Source organism: Aquarana catesbeiana, linkage group LG02, assembly GCF_042186555.1.
Source record: "Aquarana catesbeiana isolate 2022-GZ linkage group LG02, ASM4218655v1, whole genome shotgun sequence".
NCBI classification, from domain to species: Eukaryota; Metazoa; Chordata; class Amphibia; order Anura; family Ranidae; genus Aquarana; species Aquarana catesbeiana.
In genome coordinates, this window is record NC_133325.1 from 93,900,919 (window position 1) to 93,920,502 (window position 19,584).

Sequence of the window (19,584 nt, forward strand, 5' to 3'; positions counted from 1 at the left end):
TCTGGGCCAGGCTGGTGCCACCAAAATGACTGGAACTCCCTTTCTCCTGCGCAACAAATGTGGAAGGAGAGGGATCAGAGGGAAATCATAAAACCAGGGAGTATTGGCTCCATGGAACTACCAGAGCATCTGCTCCGATTGCCAGAGGATCTCTTGTTCAGGACACAAACTGCTGTAGCTTGTTGAACCTGCATGCCAGTAGGTCGACCTCTGGCCATCCCCAACATTGCCAAATTTCCTGGAACACCCCTGGGTGTAGGGACCATTCCCCCGGGCAGATCTGCTGGCGGCTGAGATAATCTGCCTTCCAGTTCTCTACTCCCAGGATATGGACTGCCGATAGAAATCGGCAAATGTCCCTCTGCCCAGGCTAGTATGTGGTTCACCTCCTTTAGAGCTGAACGATTCCTGGTACCGCCTTGGTGGATTATATAGGCCACTGCATTGGCCTTGTCGGACTGAAACCTGATAGGGCAGTCCTGAAGCTCCGCCATCAAGGACCGTAGGGCTAGACGTACTGCCTGTAATGCCAGGACATTGATGGGCAGGATCTGTTCTGTCCTTGACTATTTTCCCTGAGCTGTGAACCCTTCTAGAGTTGCTCCCCAGCCTGAGAGACTGGCATCTGTCGTCAGTATTCTCCAAGTTCCCGGGAGGAAGGATCTTCCCTCTCGCAGGTTCTGATCCTTCAACCACCAGTTTAGGCATAAGCTTGCCTGAGCAGATAAGAACATTGGATAATCCAGGGCTTGTCCTCTCCCGTTCCAAGCCAACAAGATGTCTTGTTGTAGAGGCCTGGAATAGAACTGGGCATAGGGCACTGCCTCGAAGGAGGCTACCATCCTCTCTAGAAGACGAATACAGAGCCAAATAGAGGATTGTCTGGTGCCCCTTATCTGACGCACCTGATCTTTCAGGTCACCGATTCTTGCGGGTGGCAAGAATACTCTTGCTTGGACCGTATCTAGGATCAGACCTAAATACTTTAGACTTTGAGCTGGTCTCAAGGTTGACCTTTCGGTATTTATGATCCAGCCTAAGCTTTCCAAATACTGCACTGTGCATGTTATGCTTTGTTCTAGAGCCTGAAGTTAGTGATCTCTGAGCAGGAGGTCGTCCAGATACCCAAGCACCAAGATCCCTTGGGCCCTTAAAAGACCCAGTACTGTTGCCAAGATCTTTGTGAACATCTGGGGAGCTGTAGCAAGCCCGAAGGGTAGAGCCACAGACGGAAAATGACGTTCCTCTACTGTAAATCGCAGGAACCTCTGATGAGGCTGAAAGATAGGAACATGTAAATACGCAATCTTTATAACGATGGAGGCTAGAAAGTCTCCCATCTGGAGTGAGGCTACTACTGAGCGGACAGACTCCACCTGAAAAGGATTGGATCAGTACATACTGGTTCAGGGGTCTTAGGTCCAAAATGGGCCTCTTGTCCCAGTTTGGTTTTTGAACCGTAAATAGGTTTGAGTAAAAGCCCCCTCCTCTTTCGGGTACAGGAACCTCTACAATCACTCCTTGATGCATTAAATGATGTAGTGCTTGGAGCAATAAGTCTTTTTGGAGGATCCGAGGGAACGCTGGATCTTAAAAACCTCTGAGGGGGAACCCCCCGCAACTCCAGCTTGTAACTGCGGGATATAGTCGAGGAGACCCACTCGTCCTGAACTATTGTTCTCCAAATGTCTGCGAAGTGCAGCAGCCTTCCCCCCACCTGAAGGAGTGGGAGCGTAGCCTCAAAAGGAGGGCTTGGTGCTGGGTTTAGAAGAATTTTGGACCCTGGGCTTTTTCTGGCCCTGGCCTTGCCCCTGGCTCTAGCGCCCTGTTGGTGGCGGAACTGCTTTGGTGCTGAGACATTTGAGGAAGCAGTCCCTGAGGTTTTAAACAGGGGACGCCTGGTGCTTTTCTTCACAGGAAGTAGAGAACTCTTCCCTCTGGAAATCTTTTGGATATATTTGTCCTAATGATCACCAAATAAACGTTCCCCATGAAAGGGGAAACCTGCCAAAACTTCTTACAAGGAAGCTCGGCTGACCAGTTCTTAAACCACAAATGTCTGCACATATGTACAGACAAGAGGGTCAAATGAGAAACCTGCTGTATTGAAACCTTTAAGGTGTCAACAGCAAAACACAGTGCTCGAGGAATATCTGCCTTATTTTCAGGCAGGTTTACACGAATGTATGACTCAGAGGGTTGGCTGTGTCATTGCCATCATCCCTTATGACTTTAAAGACCAAATATATACCTCAAATTGAGATTTTTAAGGCAATGTAATGATTGAAAAATGTTGTATTAAATTAAAAAGAATTTTATTAGTACAAAAACGAATAGGATATACATGAACGTACACATCAATCTATGTTTTGAAAATATTGAATAATTGTAAAAACATCAGATACATGAAAACATATGATGCATCCTACTGCTAGTTACAAGTACCACCCCAGATTGGTGCGATGGCATCCTGATAGCAGATTTTCAGGCAGGTTAGGCCTGTCAGGCCGTCTGACCTGATCCTTTACAGACTGGCAGATACCAATTGCTGCAACAGCTGGCTGAATAGCTGAACTGGCCAAAGAAAAGGAAGCCATTAATAACGACTCAAATTTCTTGTCAACAGGGTCTTTCAAGCCCTGTGCATTATCTACCGGACAAGTCAAGTTCTTGGTTAAGGAAGATACTGCTGCATCTATGGCTGGCATGCTCCACTGCTTAACAAACTTTTCATCCATAGGATATAAAAGGGAAAACCTCTTAGGAAGAACAAAAATCCTGTCAGGATGTTCCCAATCAGCATACACCGCCTGTTTCAACAGAGGGTGTAAAGAGAAAGCCTGTGTGGCCTGAAGAGGCCTCAGGGATCCCAAAGAGGACCAGGGAGTCTCAGTAACCTCTGCAAGAGGCAACTTAAAGGCAGAATGAACCATTTCAGTAAGAGTCTGGATCAAGAGCCTCTGATTGAGAGGCAGACACCAACTGGTTATCTTCTTGCCCAGATTGCTCGGAAGCAGACTCATCCACCAGGCCATCCACAGAATCCTGAGCTTTAAGCTCTTCCCCATCCTCAACCCATTCCTGTTCCAGACTAGGAGGCTCTGGGGAGGGAGATCTGTCACGCTTCTTGCCACCCTGCGGGATGGAGGCAATCATGCCAGCAATCCTGTGCTCTAACCCAGCTAGGGCTGAGGACAGTTCATCCTTAGTGATAAAAGGTGAAGCAGCAGCGTTGACTGTAGGCACAATCCCAGATAGGCGCAGCGGCTCAGATTGCCCGGAAGCCTCTGGTCCTTCAGGGGATACAACACTAGGGATATGATTAGGTCATCAGGAACTACTGATGACATAGGTGTGCCCCTTCCCTGTAGTGTTAGTCCCGCTCTTTTTTTTTTTTTGAAGACATTTACTAGCCACAAAAAGGGAGTACCCGGGTGTAGTATTAACACACCTCAGAAGGGAGACCCTTTAATAGGGCTCACCAAGCCCCTTTGCAACAATCCTACTAAGCACCTTTAGCCTGCCAAGCAACACCTGTTGACTCACGTGACCCGGGTAAGGAGAAATGAACTGCTGCAAGTGCCTGGTTCAGAGCCTGCTCTGTGTCCCACAGCTGCCTTCTGGAAGCACTGCATGTGCGTGGCCCCATCGAACGGGCATGCCCGTATTCGCATATGATGCAAATCTTTGTGCACCCAGATAAAGGCTACGGCGCACGTGCAGCAATGGCCAAACAAACTGCTGAGCCCAGCGGCGCTTTTGCAAACGCACGTGCGCCATGGCGAACTAAGACTAAATGGCACACCGTCATGCGCCATTATACAGGTAAAAAAACAGCCAGACACAAGCAAAAAGGTACACTTTGCAAAACACCCACAGCTAGCCCAAAAACTCCCCCGTATGGTCACCGCACACAGGTGTCCAGCCTCTAGCTAGCTTGACTGATTGTTACAATCGCTGGGACAACCCACAATAATAATAAAGGGTAAAAAAAGAAGGGATAGTAGCGGGACTTTGCGTGAGACATGTCAATGAGTTATGAGGATGTAATTGTTCAGGATCAAATAGGATTGACCTGAGACATGTATTACACATATAATTCATAAAGTATTGTAATATCCAAAGTTGTATATAAAGCCTGGGATACCATAATCTCCAAAGATATACAAAGTGTAATGGTAAAAAGCAGTTTAATAAAATTATTGTAGGACATACTTTTAAAAAAGATACATCATACAACATAATTAGGCATATACAGGCAGGCAGACAATGGACATAATTCATAGAATAGATACAGTTACAGAAAAGATATTGTTATTGTGGAATAAAACAGTCTGTGCATCCATAAGTTGGTAACTCAACGTGTTTCTTGGGTTTCAACCAATCATCAGGAGTCAGATGCAAATTAACTACGAATTGAAACAATGAAACATCTATTAGTATACAATCAGTTATGGATAAGTAGAGGGTAAGTATAGAAGAAACATAAGTTTCCATGATACTCACACATGATCCATTGGTCAATGACAACCAATGTGCTGGGATATGTATGTGGTCTAGGTCAACAAAGTCTCACCCGGGGTTGAGGCAGAGCACATGTACCCCAACCCCGGACCACAGCTGCAAAGGACCGGAGCACCCCAATTGAATAACACCACCAGGCGGGAGTAGACAAACCAGGTCGCCAAGCACAAGGAAGGCTATAAGAAAGGAGAAGACTAGTGTGAGAGTGGAAAGGAAAGGGGATGAGAGTGGGTGTGTATGTGTTGTATGGAATGGGTATCTCAGCAAGAGTCACACATTGGAGGATGAGTGTTCATGTGTGAGTTAATCAAGAACAGTTAGGAGTGTAATGGGTATCGGGTAGTGTAAGGGAAAAATAAAACTAATAATAAGTCTAAAGGAAGTGTGCATGCATAAAAAAAGTACCTCAAGATGACAAGGAATTGGAACGGGAATGTGAAAGATTACCTGTATGGTGCAAGTGCAGAGCAGACCGGTTGCCTCCCTGCCGCGGTGATGCCTGGAGTGAGCCGGCCCAAGGCCGCCGTTAAATGCTGCGGGTTGAGGGCGTGCTCACGCTAGCGTCATGTGGGGGCGTGATGACGGCTTGGAATAGGGGGAGGGAGGGCTCCCTCCGTGATACAAAAAATCACGGTGACCTCCCGCCCCCATACCGCCAAAGCCCAAGATGAAAGACCCTACTGGCTCCCGCACTGCGGCGTCAAAGGGCGCCGCATGCGGGACGTGGAGGCATGACGCCGATGCGCCAAGGTCACGGCCCGCCCCCAGCATATAGTGGAATGGGTGACAGGTCGCAAACTGGGCACATCGCAACCCCGGAATTGGGACAAGATATAATAATAAAGGGGTTTCACTTACCCATCCAGGTGCAGGGCAGCCCAATCTTCACCCTTCATGGTGGGTTCCTGTCACTTGAGGACCTTCAAGGACTAGGTACCCTTTTCATTTTTAGGGTCCACTCCCTTGGACCTTAGAGCTGTAGTGTCCAGGATTCCACTTCGCAGGGTCCAGCACCCGGAGGCCGCATTACAGGCAAAACCTTGCAGGATCTTGAGTCATCTTTGTGAGGCTCGGGTACCATTTATCTAAGCATTTAAAGCTTGTGTCAAATGGATCCGATCGGTCAATCCCTTGATTCATTTAAGAACAGTTTGTGGGACTAGAGACCTGGAGCTCAGAGAGCTCAAACTGTGCCATCCACCTTGCAGACACTGGTAAAAAACTGATGTACTTCCTTTATGGGAGGGGATCACTTCCTGTCTAAAGACCTTTGGTGTACCAGTGTCCATTCACCTGGAGATGAAGTATAACCCAGGAGGTAATGAATATTAGCCTAAATCTGTGTCCCATGATGTATGGAAAAGAAAGTAATTTGTATGGTTCCTGTATCTCCCATACCCAATTGGGAGTGACTGAGGCCAGCGATGAGGTGCAGAGTCAGCAGCTGAGAGCCACAGGAGGAGAAACTGGGACGCTCCTATGCAACTGCCAGTCCTTTGTGGAGGACAAAGTTTGCTGGTTACTAATCAGAAGTGCCTATTGACCTGCATGTTGGCATACAGGGGTTATAACAAGCAATAATTGATCCCATTTGTCTACTCCTAAGTTGGGTTCCCACCTTTTTGTGTGCATTTTTATGCTTCTGCATTATTTGTTGGGTTCCATCAGCCAATAAAAATTGTATGTAACCAGCTTCCTGCATAGCAATCTCAATTTCATTTCATGCTCTGCCATTGGCATCAGTAGGGCTTACAAAACTGATCTGCACTTTCACAACCAATTCTTGTCAAGGCAGCACACAGAACTTGCACCATTAAAAACAATAGCAAAGCACATGGTAGCCTCCCTGACGGTTTTCCCGAGTGTGGCTCGGGGTTAAATTTCAGTCCCATTAGCGGTAACCCCGAGCCACACTCGGGATTACATTGCAGGATCCTAGTGCGGTGTTACCCTGTCCCCAGGATCCTGTGATGTCCCCTGCTGTGTCTGTGGGCTCCGTCTGCTCTGAAGCCTCTCCGTGCCAGGCTCTGTTCCCTGTGAGCGTCGCGAGACACGGGGGCGGAGCCTGGTGGCAAATTCAAAAAAATGTAAAAACCATAACACATACAGTACTGTATGAAATTATTTCACATCCCTTTTGCCCCAGTGCTTTGGCCCATGCCCTGCATGCAGTTTTATATTATATATACTCTTCTTTCTGCCTGGAAACTGGAGATTGTCCATAGTAACCAAAAAGTGTCCCTTTAAAATCAAAAGTGGCTTTAGACCAGCTAGAAAACAGCGATAGTAAATTAGAACACTTGCAGAATTGAGCGATAGTGAATCGTGGGGAAATTTATTTTATTATTATATTATTATTTTTTTTAATTATTTATATTTATTATATTATAATTTATGTTTTTGTGTTTCAAACTTCATCATACCCGAGATATCTACTAGACTCTTGTTTGGACAGATTTAAGTGTGTTATTGTTAAGAATTACAGGCCTACAATATAAAAACGCCAAATTTCCATGCAAAATAATTGTACTGCTTTCAGCACCTAAAATACGAAATAATCATACTGCCAGGGAGGTTAAACTGCAAACAGGGCCTGAAGTGAGGAACAGAGGGAGCCTAGAGTAAGCACGGTTCTTCACTGGAATGGAATGAATGGAAACCATGGGAAACTAGAGAAGGCAACTCATAGTGGGTGAGCCAGTTAGACTGGTTAAACTTCAATGCTTGCAGCTATTGTGAATGGCATAAGTTTTAATAATAGCAATATTAAATGAATCGGTCATTAAACAAAACACCTGAGTGAGTATAGTAATCTGCTATGCTGAACCCTGCTAGTTCCAGAGCAGTCACTCATAATTAGGCTGAGCTTCACCAAATCAAAATTTCTTGGATGCAGTCTAGGAATCAGTAAATGGCAGATTCCATGGTCGTGATTCAGTCAAGTATTTGCAAAACACTTTTCTGGCAGTAGGCTTGCATTAGAATGGGCTACACCTAATTCGTGAAAGCCTTGTAATAGTGGATAGTTCTTCTGATGTATGCAACAATAAGGTACTTCTTGTTCAATCATTTTTATTGATTTCATGGGTTATATTACATACATATAAATATGAACATACTCATAACACTGCTTCATGTACATTTAGAGAAAAGGAAACATCCTGATACATTAGGTTGAGCTGAAAAATTTACATTGTATAAGGACCACCTATGTATTGTTAGTGGGTAAGTGGAACATCAGTTTGGACATTTTCCATATATCAACCTATTAACATAAATGAAGAATGTTAAGCAAATGGAGGAGGGTAACAAAGAACAGTGGGGGAGAAGGATAGGGAGAAAAAGTGGAGAATGGGGTTGAGTACCTTGGAGTTTAAGCAGGTTAATGTAAGTCCTAGGGAGCTGAACCTTAAGTGTAAGTAAACCGGATTCATGAAATTTGACCTAAGCACATATATCTGTAGTGTTTTCTTATCTCTCTCCAAAGCCCTGAGTGCTTCTGCTGCGCCATTTTGTAATCAGCATGATAAATTCTGACAAGTTCTCCGACAACTGAGATAAAACAAGCCTGAAATTTGTGTTGGGGTGGGTGCTATAAATAGATTAGCAGAGAGCTGGTCTATTCACAGCAAAGCTCTGCACATTCCTTCCTTCCTCTGCTTATGTGGAGGGGGGGGTGCATCTTTCCTAGAATCAGCTGTCACACAGCGTATGCCAAGAATCCACACCCGATGCTGGAACAGGAAGAGAAAATCTCTAACAGGATGTGCACTAAAGAGTATACAAAGCTGAAGACAGCAGAAATACATGTAAAACTTATGTAGGGAGATTTGCTTAATCTCTGTGTATCACTTCACTGGGTATACGTGAGGGTTTACATACACTTTAAAGTAGAACTACTATCCATAAAACGCTATTGAATTCATTCTTAATATTCAAAGCAAAACACCCCATCCATTCGTGTCTCCATGCTTTATTTTGTGAGAAATCACTTTAAAAAAACTCTCCTTAGCATTTCTTGCTGCGGTCATCTTGAGTAAGGGTATGTAGCAATTCATGTAGAATTTATGTCTTGGAATACATCTGCCCTGAACTCAGGCATGCATGCAGGGGGGTGTTCTTAGCTGAGAAAAATCCTCCTCCCTTCCTGAAGACTCCTGGGATGTATGACATAAATTTGCCTAGGTCTAAAAACCAGAAGGTTACTAAAGAAATGTAAAAAAAAAAAAAAAAGTTTAAAACAAGTAAATATAAAATATACTTTACTACCTATTTACTAATGCTGTCAGCATAAGGAATAAAATAGCCAATGTTGATTGAGAGAGTGAAGTGCCACTTTAAAGATGTTAAAGATATCATAGGTCCATCAGGCGATGATCAAAACGTGCGGGCAAAAGTGTGAGACCCACGGGTCCCAAATTTCTTTAAAATTATGCATCATGTCAGACTTATTCGCTGTCAGTTTCTCATTAGGGAAAGTCTGATGGATCCTATTTTTCACTTCAGCCAGTAAGAGCGAGTTTGATAACCAGTCTCTTGCTATCGTTTGTTAACAGTTGAACCATCAGTTCAAATTAATGACTCATGCTTTATTAGGCCATTTGGTTTGAGATTAAGTAGTGCCTCTCCTAGCAGCATTGGGATAGCAATATTGAACATTGTGGCTAGTATATTATATATTTGGGTCCAAAGTGTACAGACAATTAGGCAAGACCACCATGTGTGCTCGTAGGTTCCCGGAATGTCATATCCAAGGAAACAGCATCCCGTTTGGCCCAGGATAAAATGCGCTAAACAGGTTGGTATGAAGTACCAAGAGTTTAAAACATTACAATCAGTTTGTAATGCAAGGACATTCTGAGAGCTTAATTTGGTAGGGTTCCAAATTTGGGTCCATTGTTCAGGTTCTATAGTATTATCAAGATCCGTTGCCCACATGTTCATATAGTCATGTTGACGTAGTGTAGGTTTTGCCAGAAGTGAACTGTACAGCAAGGGGATCAATCCTGAATAGTGTGGGTCAACCCAGCGCCTTTGTTCAAGGGGGGTCCAGTAATGGAAATGAGATGGATGGAGGAATCCCCCAGCTGGGACATTGTATTCTGAAGCAGGACTCGTTGCTGTCAGAATACACTGAACAGCTGCTGTCTTGGCGGCAGCCGTTGAATGAGATAAAAATTTCCATCATGTCCCCTTGACAGAAGATTTAGATAAGCCGTGAAATGAATAGTAAAAACACAAAATAAATGCGTCATGCAGGTTTGTGGCTTTTAAACATGTGCACTATGGAAGATCTCCATATTTCTCTCACACTTTGGTGGTAATTTACTAAAGGCAAATCCACTTTGCACTACAAGTGCACTTGGAAGTGCAGTCGCTGTAGATCTGAGGGGGACATGCAAGAAAAAAAAATTACAAAAACAGCTTTTTTGCTTGCACATCATCGGATGATAAAATCAGCAGAGCTTCCCCTCAGATCTACAGCGACTGCACTTACAAGTGCACTTTCAAGTGCATTTGCAGTGCACTTGTAGTGCAAAGTGGATTTGCCTTTAGTAAACAAACCCCTTTGTGTAATGATTGCACATAGGTACACACATTACTCTATATCCAATTTTACTATAAGGCTACTCTTAGTCATCTTCCTGTGACTAAAGTAGAGACCTTCTGGAGGCGTACGATCTGTAAATTAAATGAGTGTGTGTGAAAGATATTTATGTAAAATAATACTTACATATGTTTATCTACATATTATTTGCCATTTTCTCTGACCCTGGTTTCTTGTTAGGCAGACATGCTCTTCCTTGAGACAGCATTTGACATGTAAATAATATCTTGTGACCTGAACTAATGCTCCTACGCCAGCATTTCCTAATCCACCGAATGCAGCCAACGCCATTTCTGTGCAGTCTGTGCCAAATACTTCCAGGCTGATAAGAAACTTGGGACTGTGATGAATATTAAATGGCTATTCACAGCCCATTGTCTCTTATGATTCCTATATAGATGGCCTTCAAGATCATCTACCACTCCTTCATATTCCTGGCATGAAGACCTGGACCTGTACATGGGAGCACAATAAAACATGTGGGATAACAAGTAATCTGTGGCTGTGTTTGCTTACAAGAGAGCAGAACATTGCAAGAGCTTTATCATACTGGACCTGCATTCAGAAATGTAATTTTGCTGTAATCCTATTCTCCACCTTCTACTTAAATAAAAAAAAAAAAAAAAAATCATCATCTGTCTCCATTTTTTAATTTTATTTAGCTTTTTTGCATTTTTATCTGGACCCTGCCACCATTCCCCCCTAGGCTCTAGGCTAGAATAATCTAGTAGAAACATCCCAACCCAAAGCACCACTCCAGAGCTTCTCCTCTCCACGGATAAACAGGGTGCTGGCTTAGAGAAGCCCATTCTGGCTCAGAATTAAAGAGAATAGATAAATAAGGACCGCACGCCGATCTTCACTCTTCCAAATACTTTTATTCAAGCATCAACAGAATAGCTTAAAAACATGATGTCTCCACAGAGAAGAAGCCACCACCTTCTTAATGCGTTTCACCAAATATGAATTTATCGCAAGCAGGTGGCGGTTTCTTTTGGGTGGAGACATTGCAGAAATTTTGTTGATGCTTGAACAAAAGTATTCAGAAGAGTGAAGAGCGGTGCGTGGCTTTTATTCAAGTATTTTCAACATTGGTGAGAATAATGTTTCATTGGCTTCTTGTTGCCTCCTGAATACTGGTGTCAGATACCTCAGAAGGCATTATCTTTCATTCCCATAAACAGATGCCAGATCTTGCTTTGCGGCACCTGGGGGGGGCCAACGGAAGAAACCAGGAAAAAAACAGCCGATTCCTTACTATGTAAAGAATGAAGATGGCAGAGCAGGATGGAATTTTGAGTAGACAAGAGTAAAAGAGAGAGCGCATCGGCCCTAGTGTGACACCATTTATTAAAAAAGATATAGACAAAATGAATATAGTACACTCATGGTGTTGATAAAAACACGCGCATCCATAGAGGCTGTGATTGCTCTCCTGAGTCCAGAAATCCAAGGTGGATGTGAAGCGAACTGACAGTGTCTGGATAACCTATGAGCAGCCACCGAAAAACTGCACGAGAGCCGTCCGCTCTCAGCGAGGATCCTGGAAAGCAGAGAGACTCCGCACAAGGACACGTGCATGTGATCCTCAGAAGCCAGCTGATAAATGACGCTTGATGGTTGCTATAACTACGCGTTTCAGAGAACATGGCCTCCTTCAGGTTTACCATGTGGTCTTATAGGAGCGCTCCTATGCAGTTTTTCGGAGGCTGCTCATGGACTATCCAGACAGAGACTGTCAGTTCGCTTCACATCCAGCTTGGATTTCTGGACTCAGGAGAGCAACCAAAGCCTCGATGGATGCGCTTGTTTTTATCAACACAATGTGAATGTACTACATTCATTTGTCTATCTTTTTTAATAAACGGTGTCCCACTAGGACCGGTGCGCTCTCTTTTAGTAGTCAGTATTCCCGCTGGTTGATGGAGCAGCACGGCTAAACCTATGTTACACCCTACTGATTTAACCCCTACTATTAGGATCTCAAGGGTTCCTTTTCCATACATATACTCTATTGACAGATTCTTGTGGAATGGTTTTGGCTTTTATATCCATCTTGCCACCAGCTTATTGACGTCATTGATTTTCTGGACTTCAGTGCGTTTGATGTTTTTTATTCTCTTTACTTTTGGTATTTTGAGTAAAGGATGCTTGTAAATATATTAGGACATATATGAACACCACCAAAAGTAAGGGAGGGGGGAGTCAAATGTAATTGAGAAGGTGAAATTCTTCAATAAATTAGAACTCCAGGTTTTTCACTTTTTAGTTTGTTTGGGCCAGTTGGCTCAAATTAATTCCTTGCATGGAAGAACAATCTGTCCATTGGAGATGCTGTAACAGACTGTATTAGCTTATTAGCTTGTACTACATACAGTAAGAGCTGTAGTCTTCATGTATGGATATGAGCAACTTCCCCTCAACTGCCAGAGTCCAGTGGACACAGCAGGTGACAGATTGCGCAGTAGCACTGCCCGTGGGAACTAGAATGGTCCTGCCTGGCCATCATTTGACTATAAGCAGGGTGAGTACTGGTTAAACTTGGAATTCTGTCTTATTCACTAAACCGATGTGATTGTGTTATTTATCACTTAAAGCATATCTGAACCCAAAACCAAAAATGTACATATTGCAGCTTATGTCTTAAGTCTTTAGATGTGGTGGCTGCATTGTTTTTTTTTTTTCCCCCAAGCTTTTTTTGATCATGAGAATAAACAGACTTCCTTCCTAAGGTGGCTACAATCACTCCTCCCTTATATCTTTGAAAGGAGCCATAGCAGTCACCCAGGCTGGAAGGTAACATTGTTGGTGCTTTCAGTTCAGCTCACAAAGAAGTGACCAGGACACCGCTGCCCTCCTGGCAAGAATAGGCATTTTTTGTATTTGCCTGAAAAAATAATGACTGGAAAACTGCAACCTATACATTTTTCCCCTGTGTTTAGTTATCCTTTAACCTCTAAAGCTAGCCAAATTTTTCTTGACATTTTTTGATTTAAAAGCCTTCATTTGATTCTCTAAATTGTTTCTGGGGTTAAATCAACATTGTAAGGAGCAGGATGGAAAATTTCTAACAATTAGTGCTGCTTTTGTTCAAAAAATTACATTTGTTGCAATGAAAGCAAATTAAATTTTGAAGTACTGTTGAAGGGCATCTATCAAGTCATTGTTTAATGTACTTAGAATTTTCAAACGTTCATTCAAAAATCTATTAGGCCGGCCATAGATGGTGCAAATTTATTTCCTGCAAACACGGGTTCCATAAAGAAATTTGCACAATTCCCCCATCACCGCAGACAGTGCTGACAGGGTAATCCCTCCTGCCAAGAAACTGCTACCGACAGGGGTTAGCTGTCCCAGCCAGGAGAAGATAGTGATTATTGCTAGTGGCTAGAGCAGCTGCTATCGATAATCGCAAGTGAATCCGGGAGGCTGGTTGTACCCAAGTTGACTGATCAACTTGGTACATTCAGCCTGCCCACACATGGTTTGAATGTCAGCTGGCTCCTGCTAAATTGGCTGAGATTTGAACAGTCTATAGCCGGCCTGTCTGAGTGTATGGCCAGCTTTAATGTCTAGGCAACATACATCTACACCATAGTTTGCCATGCATTTTTCTAGCAGGGCTTAGATCTGCATTAGCTATCTTTAACAATTTCAAGTACATATGTACAAATGTGGTAAAGGGCGCATAGGACTATGCCTTGCGAGATAGTGACTTGTAAATTACAGAAGCAGCCTGGCAGTTAATTTTAAAGCTGGCCATAAATGGATTTTTTTTTTTGTTCAGCCTTCGAGGTGGATGGAAGAATCCTCTCATTGTATTCTGGACAGCAGGGACTCTCCCCTATCAGAACACACTCATCAGAGGCTACAGCTGCTGATCGAGAAAAAAATTCCAACAAGCCTGTTCAACAGTAGTAAATTTTTAGATCGACTTCTGTCAAGTAGTAACAGCCACACATGGATCTATCTCTGGTCAGCTTTAAGTGTCACTAAACCCACATCATAAAAAACTGACCAGCAGCAGAGGACTAGAAGCTCCCACTGCTTATGTTTCTCTGCAGACTGGCTGGGCCATGTGACAGCTGTATATCAGCTAGGAAAAAAGGTACTTAGAAATATCTCATCATTGCAGTAAAAAAAATGATCACTTTAGCCCCACTAAAAATTGCAAAAATCAAACGAACATTCTTAAAATGAAAAATTTTCAACAAAATTCTATTAGTGTATGGCAAGCATAAAGCTAGGTACACGCTATAAGAAAATGGGCAAACAATCGCCTGTTTTTTTGTCAATTTTTCACATCAAGTTAAACCAGAGGATGGTACTAAATCCTATAAAAAGGGCTTTTTTTTTTTTTTTTTTTTTTTTTTTGACGTACAAACATCATAGCGTAGATTATAGTTCTTTAAGGTTTCTGATCATGGCAGTCTTTTGTATCCGATTTTTCTTGTACGAAAACAGTACAAAAACAAAAATTGTTTGTTTTGTTCAAGTATGAGAAAAAAATTTGGAGTTTGTCCCTTTGGAAAATCTGAATTGGGTGTCAAAAGTTATGTACACACTATACAGAAATCGAACAATCGTGCCTCATATGGAATTTTTCTTCCAATTTGATAATAGTGCATACCCAGCTTTAGTCAAAGACAAAATGCATGTTCATCATTAATATATATTCTGCCAATCACACTCTTCTAGTTTTGTTTATTATCACTAGATCAGTCAACAAAGTTTTTTTCAGAATGGAAGAGTCCTGGGCGTTCCCAAGCAACTAAAGCCACACACACTCAAATACATCAGCATATCTGCAATGTGTTTGGGTTACTGTTGCCAAGCAAAGGTCTTTTCTTTTCTCCTGAAAAGTACAGTCTATCAGTGCCAGCATCTAGGGGACTGAAGAGTTAGTGAGCAATGAGCAATCCAGACGTGATAACCCTAAATGTTGGGGGTACGAAGTTCACCACTTTTGCTTCAACACTGCAGAGGTTCCCAGATTCCAGATTGGCACACATGCTGGATGGCAGCGACCGGGATTTCAGGATTGTAAACAGTCAGTTTTTTGTAGACAGGGACGGTTCCTTGTTCAGCTACATATTGGACTATCTGAGAACTTCTCAACTGACTCTACCATCTGATTTCTCTGAATATGAAAGACTTCAGAGGGAAGCTGAATTCTACCAACTTCATGCTCTGGCTGAGCAGCTAGGCCAGGGGAACATTTACCAGCCCAGGCAGGAGATCTTGGAAGTAAGGTTCCTTCTACAAGAGACACATGCTTTCTTCCGTATCTTTTGCTCATGCAGCAGTACAGTTGAGGCCCTTGCTGACCGCATTGTAATGTATGTAGAACAGCCCATTGGAGGTCAAGGATTCAGCTTCCCATTTTCCAACCAGAAACCTTTGGCTCCTGTTCCTCTGCAAAGACCCTCACATCATGACCTCGTCTTCCAGTGTGGAACAGACTTTGCAACAGGAGATCAATTTGGAGCCAGGTAAATTGCAGTTTATTTCCTAGCGTGTTAATCAATTTCAAAGGTCCAACTTCTACAGCTATAAATAATGATAAATTATAACCTTGTTAAATCGGTCCTTTTTATGCTAAAAACATGACAACTGCAGTGTGTCCGCCAATGATTTAAAGCTGAACTCCAGGCAAACAGCAAAACACACAGACTATGTAAATACTGTATATGTGGCTGCTTTGTCTAAAGAATTTGTATTTCTGTCCATAAAAGTAGCACTATAGGCAAAACTTTTTTTTTTTCCATTTTGGATGGAGTAAGGGAGGGTTATAACCATGTCAGATATTTATTTCCACCGTGTCCAATTGCAGAGATTTAGATTCACTTCCTGTCCCATAGCCAAACAGGAAGTGAGCATAAACCCCTGCAAATGAAGGGAATTCCTTGGGGACCCCCAGGTCACCAGAACTAGTGTCCCTATTTGAAGATTTCCCCGCAATTACTTTTCTGGGGACAACCCAAAATTTGGGCTTTTCTTTTACTTTCAACAATAGTAAACAGGACCAATACAGGCAGTCCCCGAGTTACGAACACAATAAGGACTGTAGGTTTGCTTGTAAGTCGCAACACTGCATTCGTAAGTGTAACTGCTGCCTGTGCATGGATGTGGGATGTTCTGGGCGCTTGTTATGTTATCTGGGGCGTAGTATGACAGTGCGGGATGTGTCTGGAGGTGCTCGAAAAGGTATCCAGGACCAACGTTGAGCACAAGTGGCCGGCGTTGGAGGCCGTTCGTAAGGAGGTGTTCGTAACTCGAGGACTGCCTGAGAAGGTGAATCTGCCTAACAGGGCACCGACAGGGATTAAAAACCGACAGGGGTTTTTAATGCCTCTCCACTCTATCCAAATCTAAAAAAAAAAAAAGAAAAGTTTTGCCTTTAGTTATACTTAGACCAAGCATTTTCCGGCACTTTGTTTCCATGTGAAATTTAAAAAATTTTTTTTTTTTGCTAGAAAATTAGTTAGAACCCCAAACATATATTTTTTAAAGTAGAGGCCCTAGAGAACAAATTGGTGACAAACTACGTACGACAAACTACGTACATTTTACTAGCCATGGGCGACACTTTAAAAGCCTTCACAGGTTACCACTTTAGATGTACAGAGGAGGCCTAGTGCTAGAATGACTAGCCATGATCAGACATTCGCGGCAATACCTCACATGTAGAAAGATCGCGGTTTGCGTGCGTAACCAACGTATGCATTTGCACACTAGCATGGGGGATATATATATTTAATATGTTTGTTCTTTTTACAGTTACTGTAAAAAATGTATCACTTTTATTGCTGTCAGAAGGAATGTAAACATCCTTGTGACAGTAATGGGCAGAGACGGGCACTCTTTATGGAGAGATCTGGGGTCTATAAGACCCCAAATCCCTCCTTTGCAGTAGAAAGCATTTAAAATGCCAAGATCAGCATTTTTAAACCCTTTCGATTTTCAAAAAAATGGCGCCATTAACATGCTGGTAAACCGGAAGTGCTGTCATGTCATCACTTCCGGGTTACCAAAGCGGTGACCTGATCAAAGCTGATTCTGGCTTTCTTTGGGTCTCCGACTAGCCAGCTAGTAACTTGGGTCTCCCGTCGGGTGAGCCCGAGAGAGCCGCAAAAGGTGGTGGGAGAGGGAACGTCCCCTCCTGCCACTTGTAAAAACAACTGGTTAGCCGCTCCGGTTTTTATTACAAGAGCTCCGACTGTCGACTCTCCCAAAAAACCAAACAAACAAACAAAAAAAAAAAAAAGCCACCCCACAGTACCGAGGTGATGCAAGCATCATCCTGATACAAACACTTAAAATCAAATGACGTACCAGGCTTGATATTTACATAGAAATATGATACAACACAGCACTATCTGGCTGCGAAGGAGACCTGATTTTTCTGTGCTTGTTCAGTAACACAGTAACAGGTTGCTTTCACACCGGGGCGGTGGGTCCGGTAAAGCAAAGCTAGTTTTAGCGGTGCTTTACCGCTGTTTAAGTGGCGCTATTCGGCTGCATGTGGGCACTTTTAACCCCCACTAGCGGCCAAAGAAGCGGTTAAAAGCGCCCGTGTTGGGAATCTGCTCCCAATCAACCCCCACGCCCCCCCCCAATGCAGCTCCACACTCACCTCATGTGAGGGGAAATTTGGAGGGCTGTTAGTTATATTATTTCTAAGGATGTATTAATGAATGCAGAGCTACCAATTTGTGTAAATAGGTTAGAACATTATACAGAATTGACTGGGCCATAATTTTATGTGGCTTAAGCCAAAGTAGGGAAATCCCATGAAGCATAACTTCATAAAAAAAAAAAAACAAAAAAAAACTTATTATATAATATACACACACACTGTGATCATTTTTTTTTTTTATTATCTGCATGTGTCACCACTTAAAAGTTTTCCCCTCATTTCCTGGCCTGCTGACCTGGGTCAATAAGTGATGGGAAAATGTCCACAGTGAGGAAAGAGACTGCAAATAAAAAAAAAAAAAACAGAGCGGAGTGGCTGCATGTGAGAGAATCTGTGATGAACATGAAATATGCAGAGTCCTTCTATTTTTAGGAAGGCTCTACTGTATTCTGTACTATAAGGAAACCGGCATATTTAGAAGTTGTAAATTGACTTTGTTCTGACAGTCTAACTCATTGCTGCAGGTATGTGTCTATAAAGCCTGACCAGAGAAAACTACTGAATGGGACCAACGTGCTGGGACTTTTGTTGGACATCTTGCTGCGAGAAGGCTTTAGCTTGGTGAGCACAAGAGCAGTGTCAGCAGAGGAGAAGGTAGAGTGTTACACATTCCAGAGAAAGAAAAGACCTGAAATCCTTACCATCTCTGAAGACTACAAACAGGAAAAGATTGTCAATGTCCAAGTAAAACCAAGCAAGCCAACTAAAAAGAGATGACAACCCTGTTCACCCCATCAGGAGAAACGTCACTTGTATGGACATTACATGACCACCAGTAAGAACACACTTGCCTGTCAAATATGTTGCATTGTTTCAAAAACAAGTTTGGCTACCCGAGTGCAACCGTGAGAACGTCCAGCTGTTTAAGAAATCGTTATCACCCCTTGGTTAGCCCTAAAAAGCCCAGTCCTCACTGAGCATTATACATTATATATGCTGTCAGCCTTGCACTATTGATGGTAATTGGGTGCTCCGCATGTTTACCTTGTAAGCCCTGGCTTTGGTTTGTACCACAGACATACCTGCATATTTCTTACCACTTTTGCGTTGGATCCTCCACAATCCGAAAAACATACTGCTAGGTTAGCTGGCATCTGAGCAATCATCCCCTACCTATCATAGGTACTCATCCAAATACATTCTAATCCTAATACATGCCCCAGGTACCACTGGATATCTTTAGAGCCTGCACATACCTGTGAAAGATACGGACAAAAAATACAAAATTTTGACATATCAAACAGGAGTTTGAGAAATGATATATTGACCTGTTGAAATAAATTGCCATTATTCATTTATTTGCGTATGGCCCTTTGATCCATGACCCTAAAGTCTAATAAAGCAGATCATGTCTATGGTTAAAATGTAAATTATATTTTCATTTTCACGTTGTATTTCAATTATTTCTAGCCTATTCCTATTAATCAGAACAATCTTGAAGTTTGTAAACTGATTTGTGACAATCCCTTACATATATACTTCCTTGAATTTGATGCTTATTCTGTCTGCCCTGTGAGTAGGCACTACTGTGTCACACATTTCAGAGCCAGTGTCCCGTCAGATTAGGCGACCCGTCACATTTTGTAACGGAAGGGACGTTCCGTCACGGCCATCTTGGTACACCCCACACTCAGCCACAGTAAGCATAGTCTGAAGTCACCAAGCGGACATCTTTTTACACCCACTGAAAACTTTAATTTTACACTTATTTTTACCACTAAACCGAGCTTATATAATCAAATACTGTATTTAG

General features: G+C 42.8%; 1 protein-coding gene across 1 annotated transcript; it reads left to right on the forward strand.

Moving 5' to 3' along the window:
- The first annotated feature begins 14,944 nt into the window (after nucleotides 1-14,944).
- KCNRG (potassium channel regulator) lies at nucleotides 14,945-19,352 on the forward strand. The gene is made up of 2 exons (XM_073613226.1): nucleotides 14,945-15,624; nucleotides 18,296-19,352. Exons 1-2 carry the CDS (start codon nucleotides 15,044-15,046, stop codon nucleotides 18,546-18,548), a joined length of 834 nt encoding a protein of 277 aa, XP_073469327.1. The 5' UTR covers nucleotides 14,945-15,043; the 3' UTR covers nucleotides 18,549-19,352.
- Nucleotides 19,353-19,584: the final 232 nt, after the last annotated feature.

Bases quoted from the DNA above. Each gene is read 5' to 3' on its own strand.
- KCNRG (XM_073613226.1), top strand. From the start codon at position 15,044: ATGAGCAATCCAGACGTGATAACCCTAAATGTTGGGGGTACGAAGTTC. The intron at 15,625-18,295 runs GTAAATTGCAGT...TCATTGCTGCAG, and splicing joins GGAGATCAATTTGGAGCCAG to GTATGTGTCTATAAAGCCTG.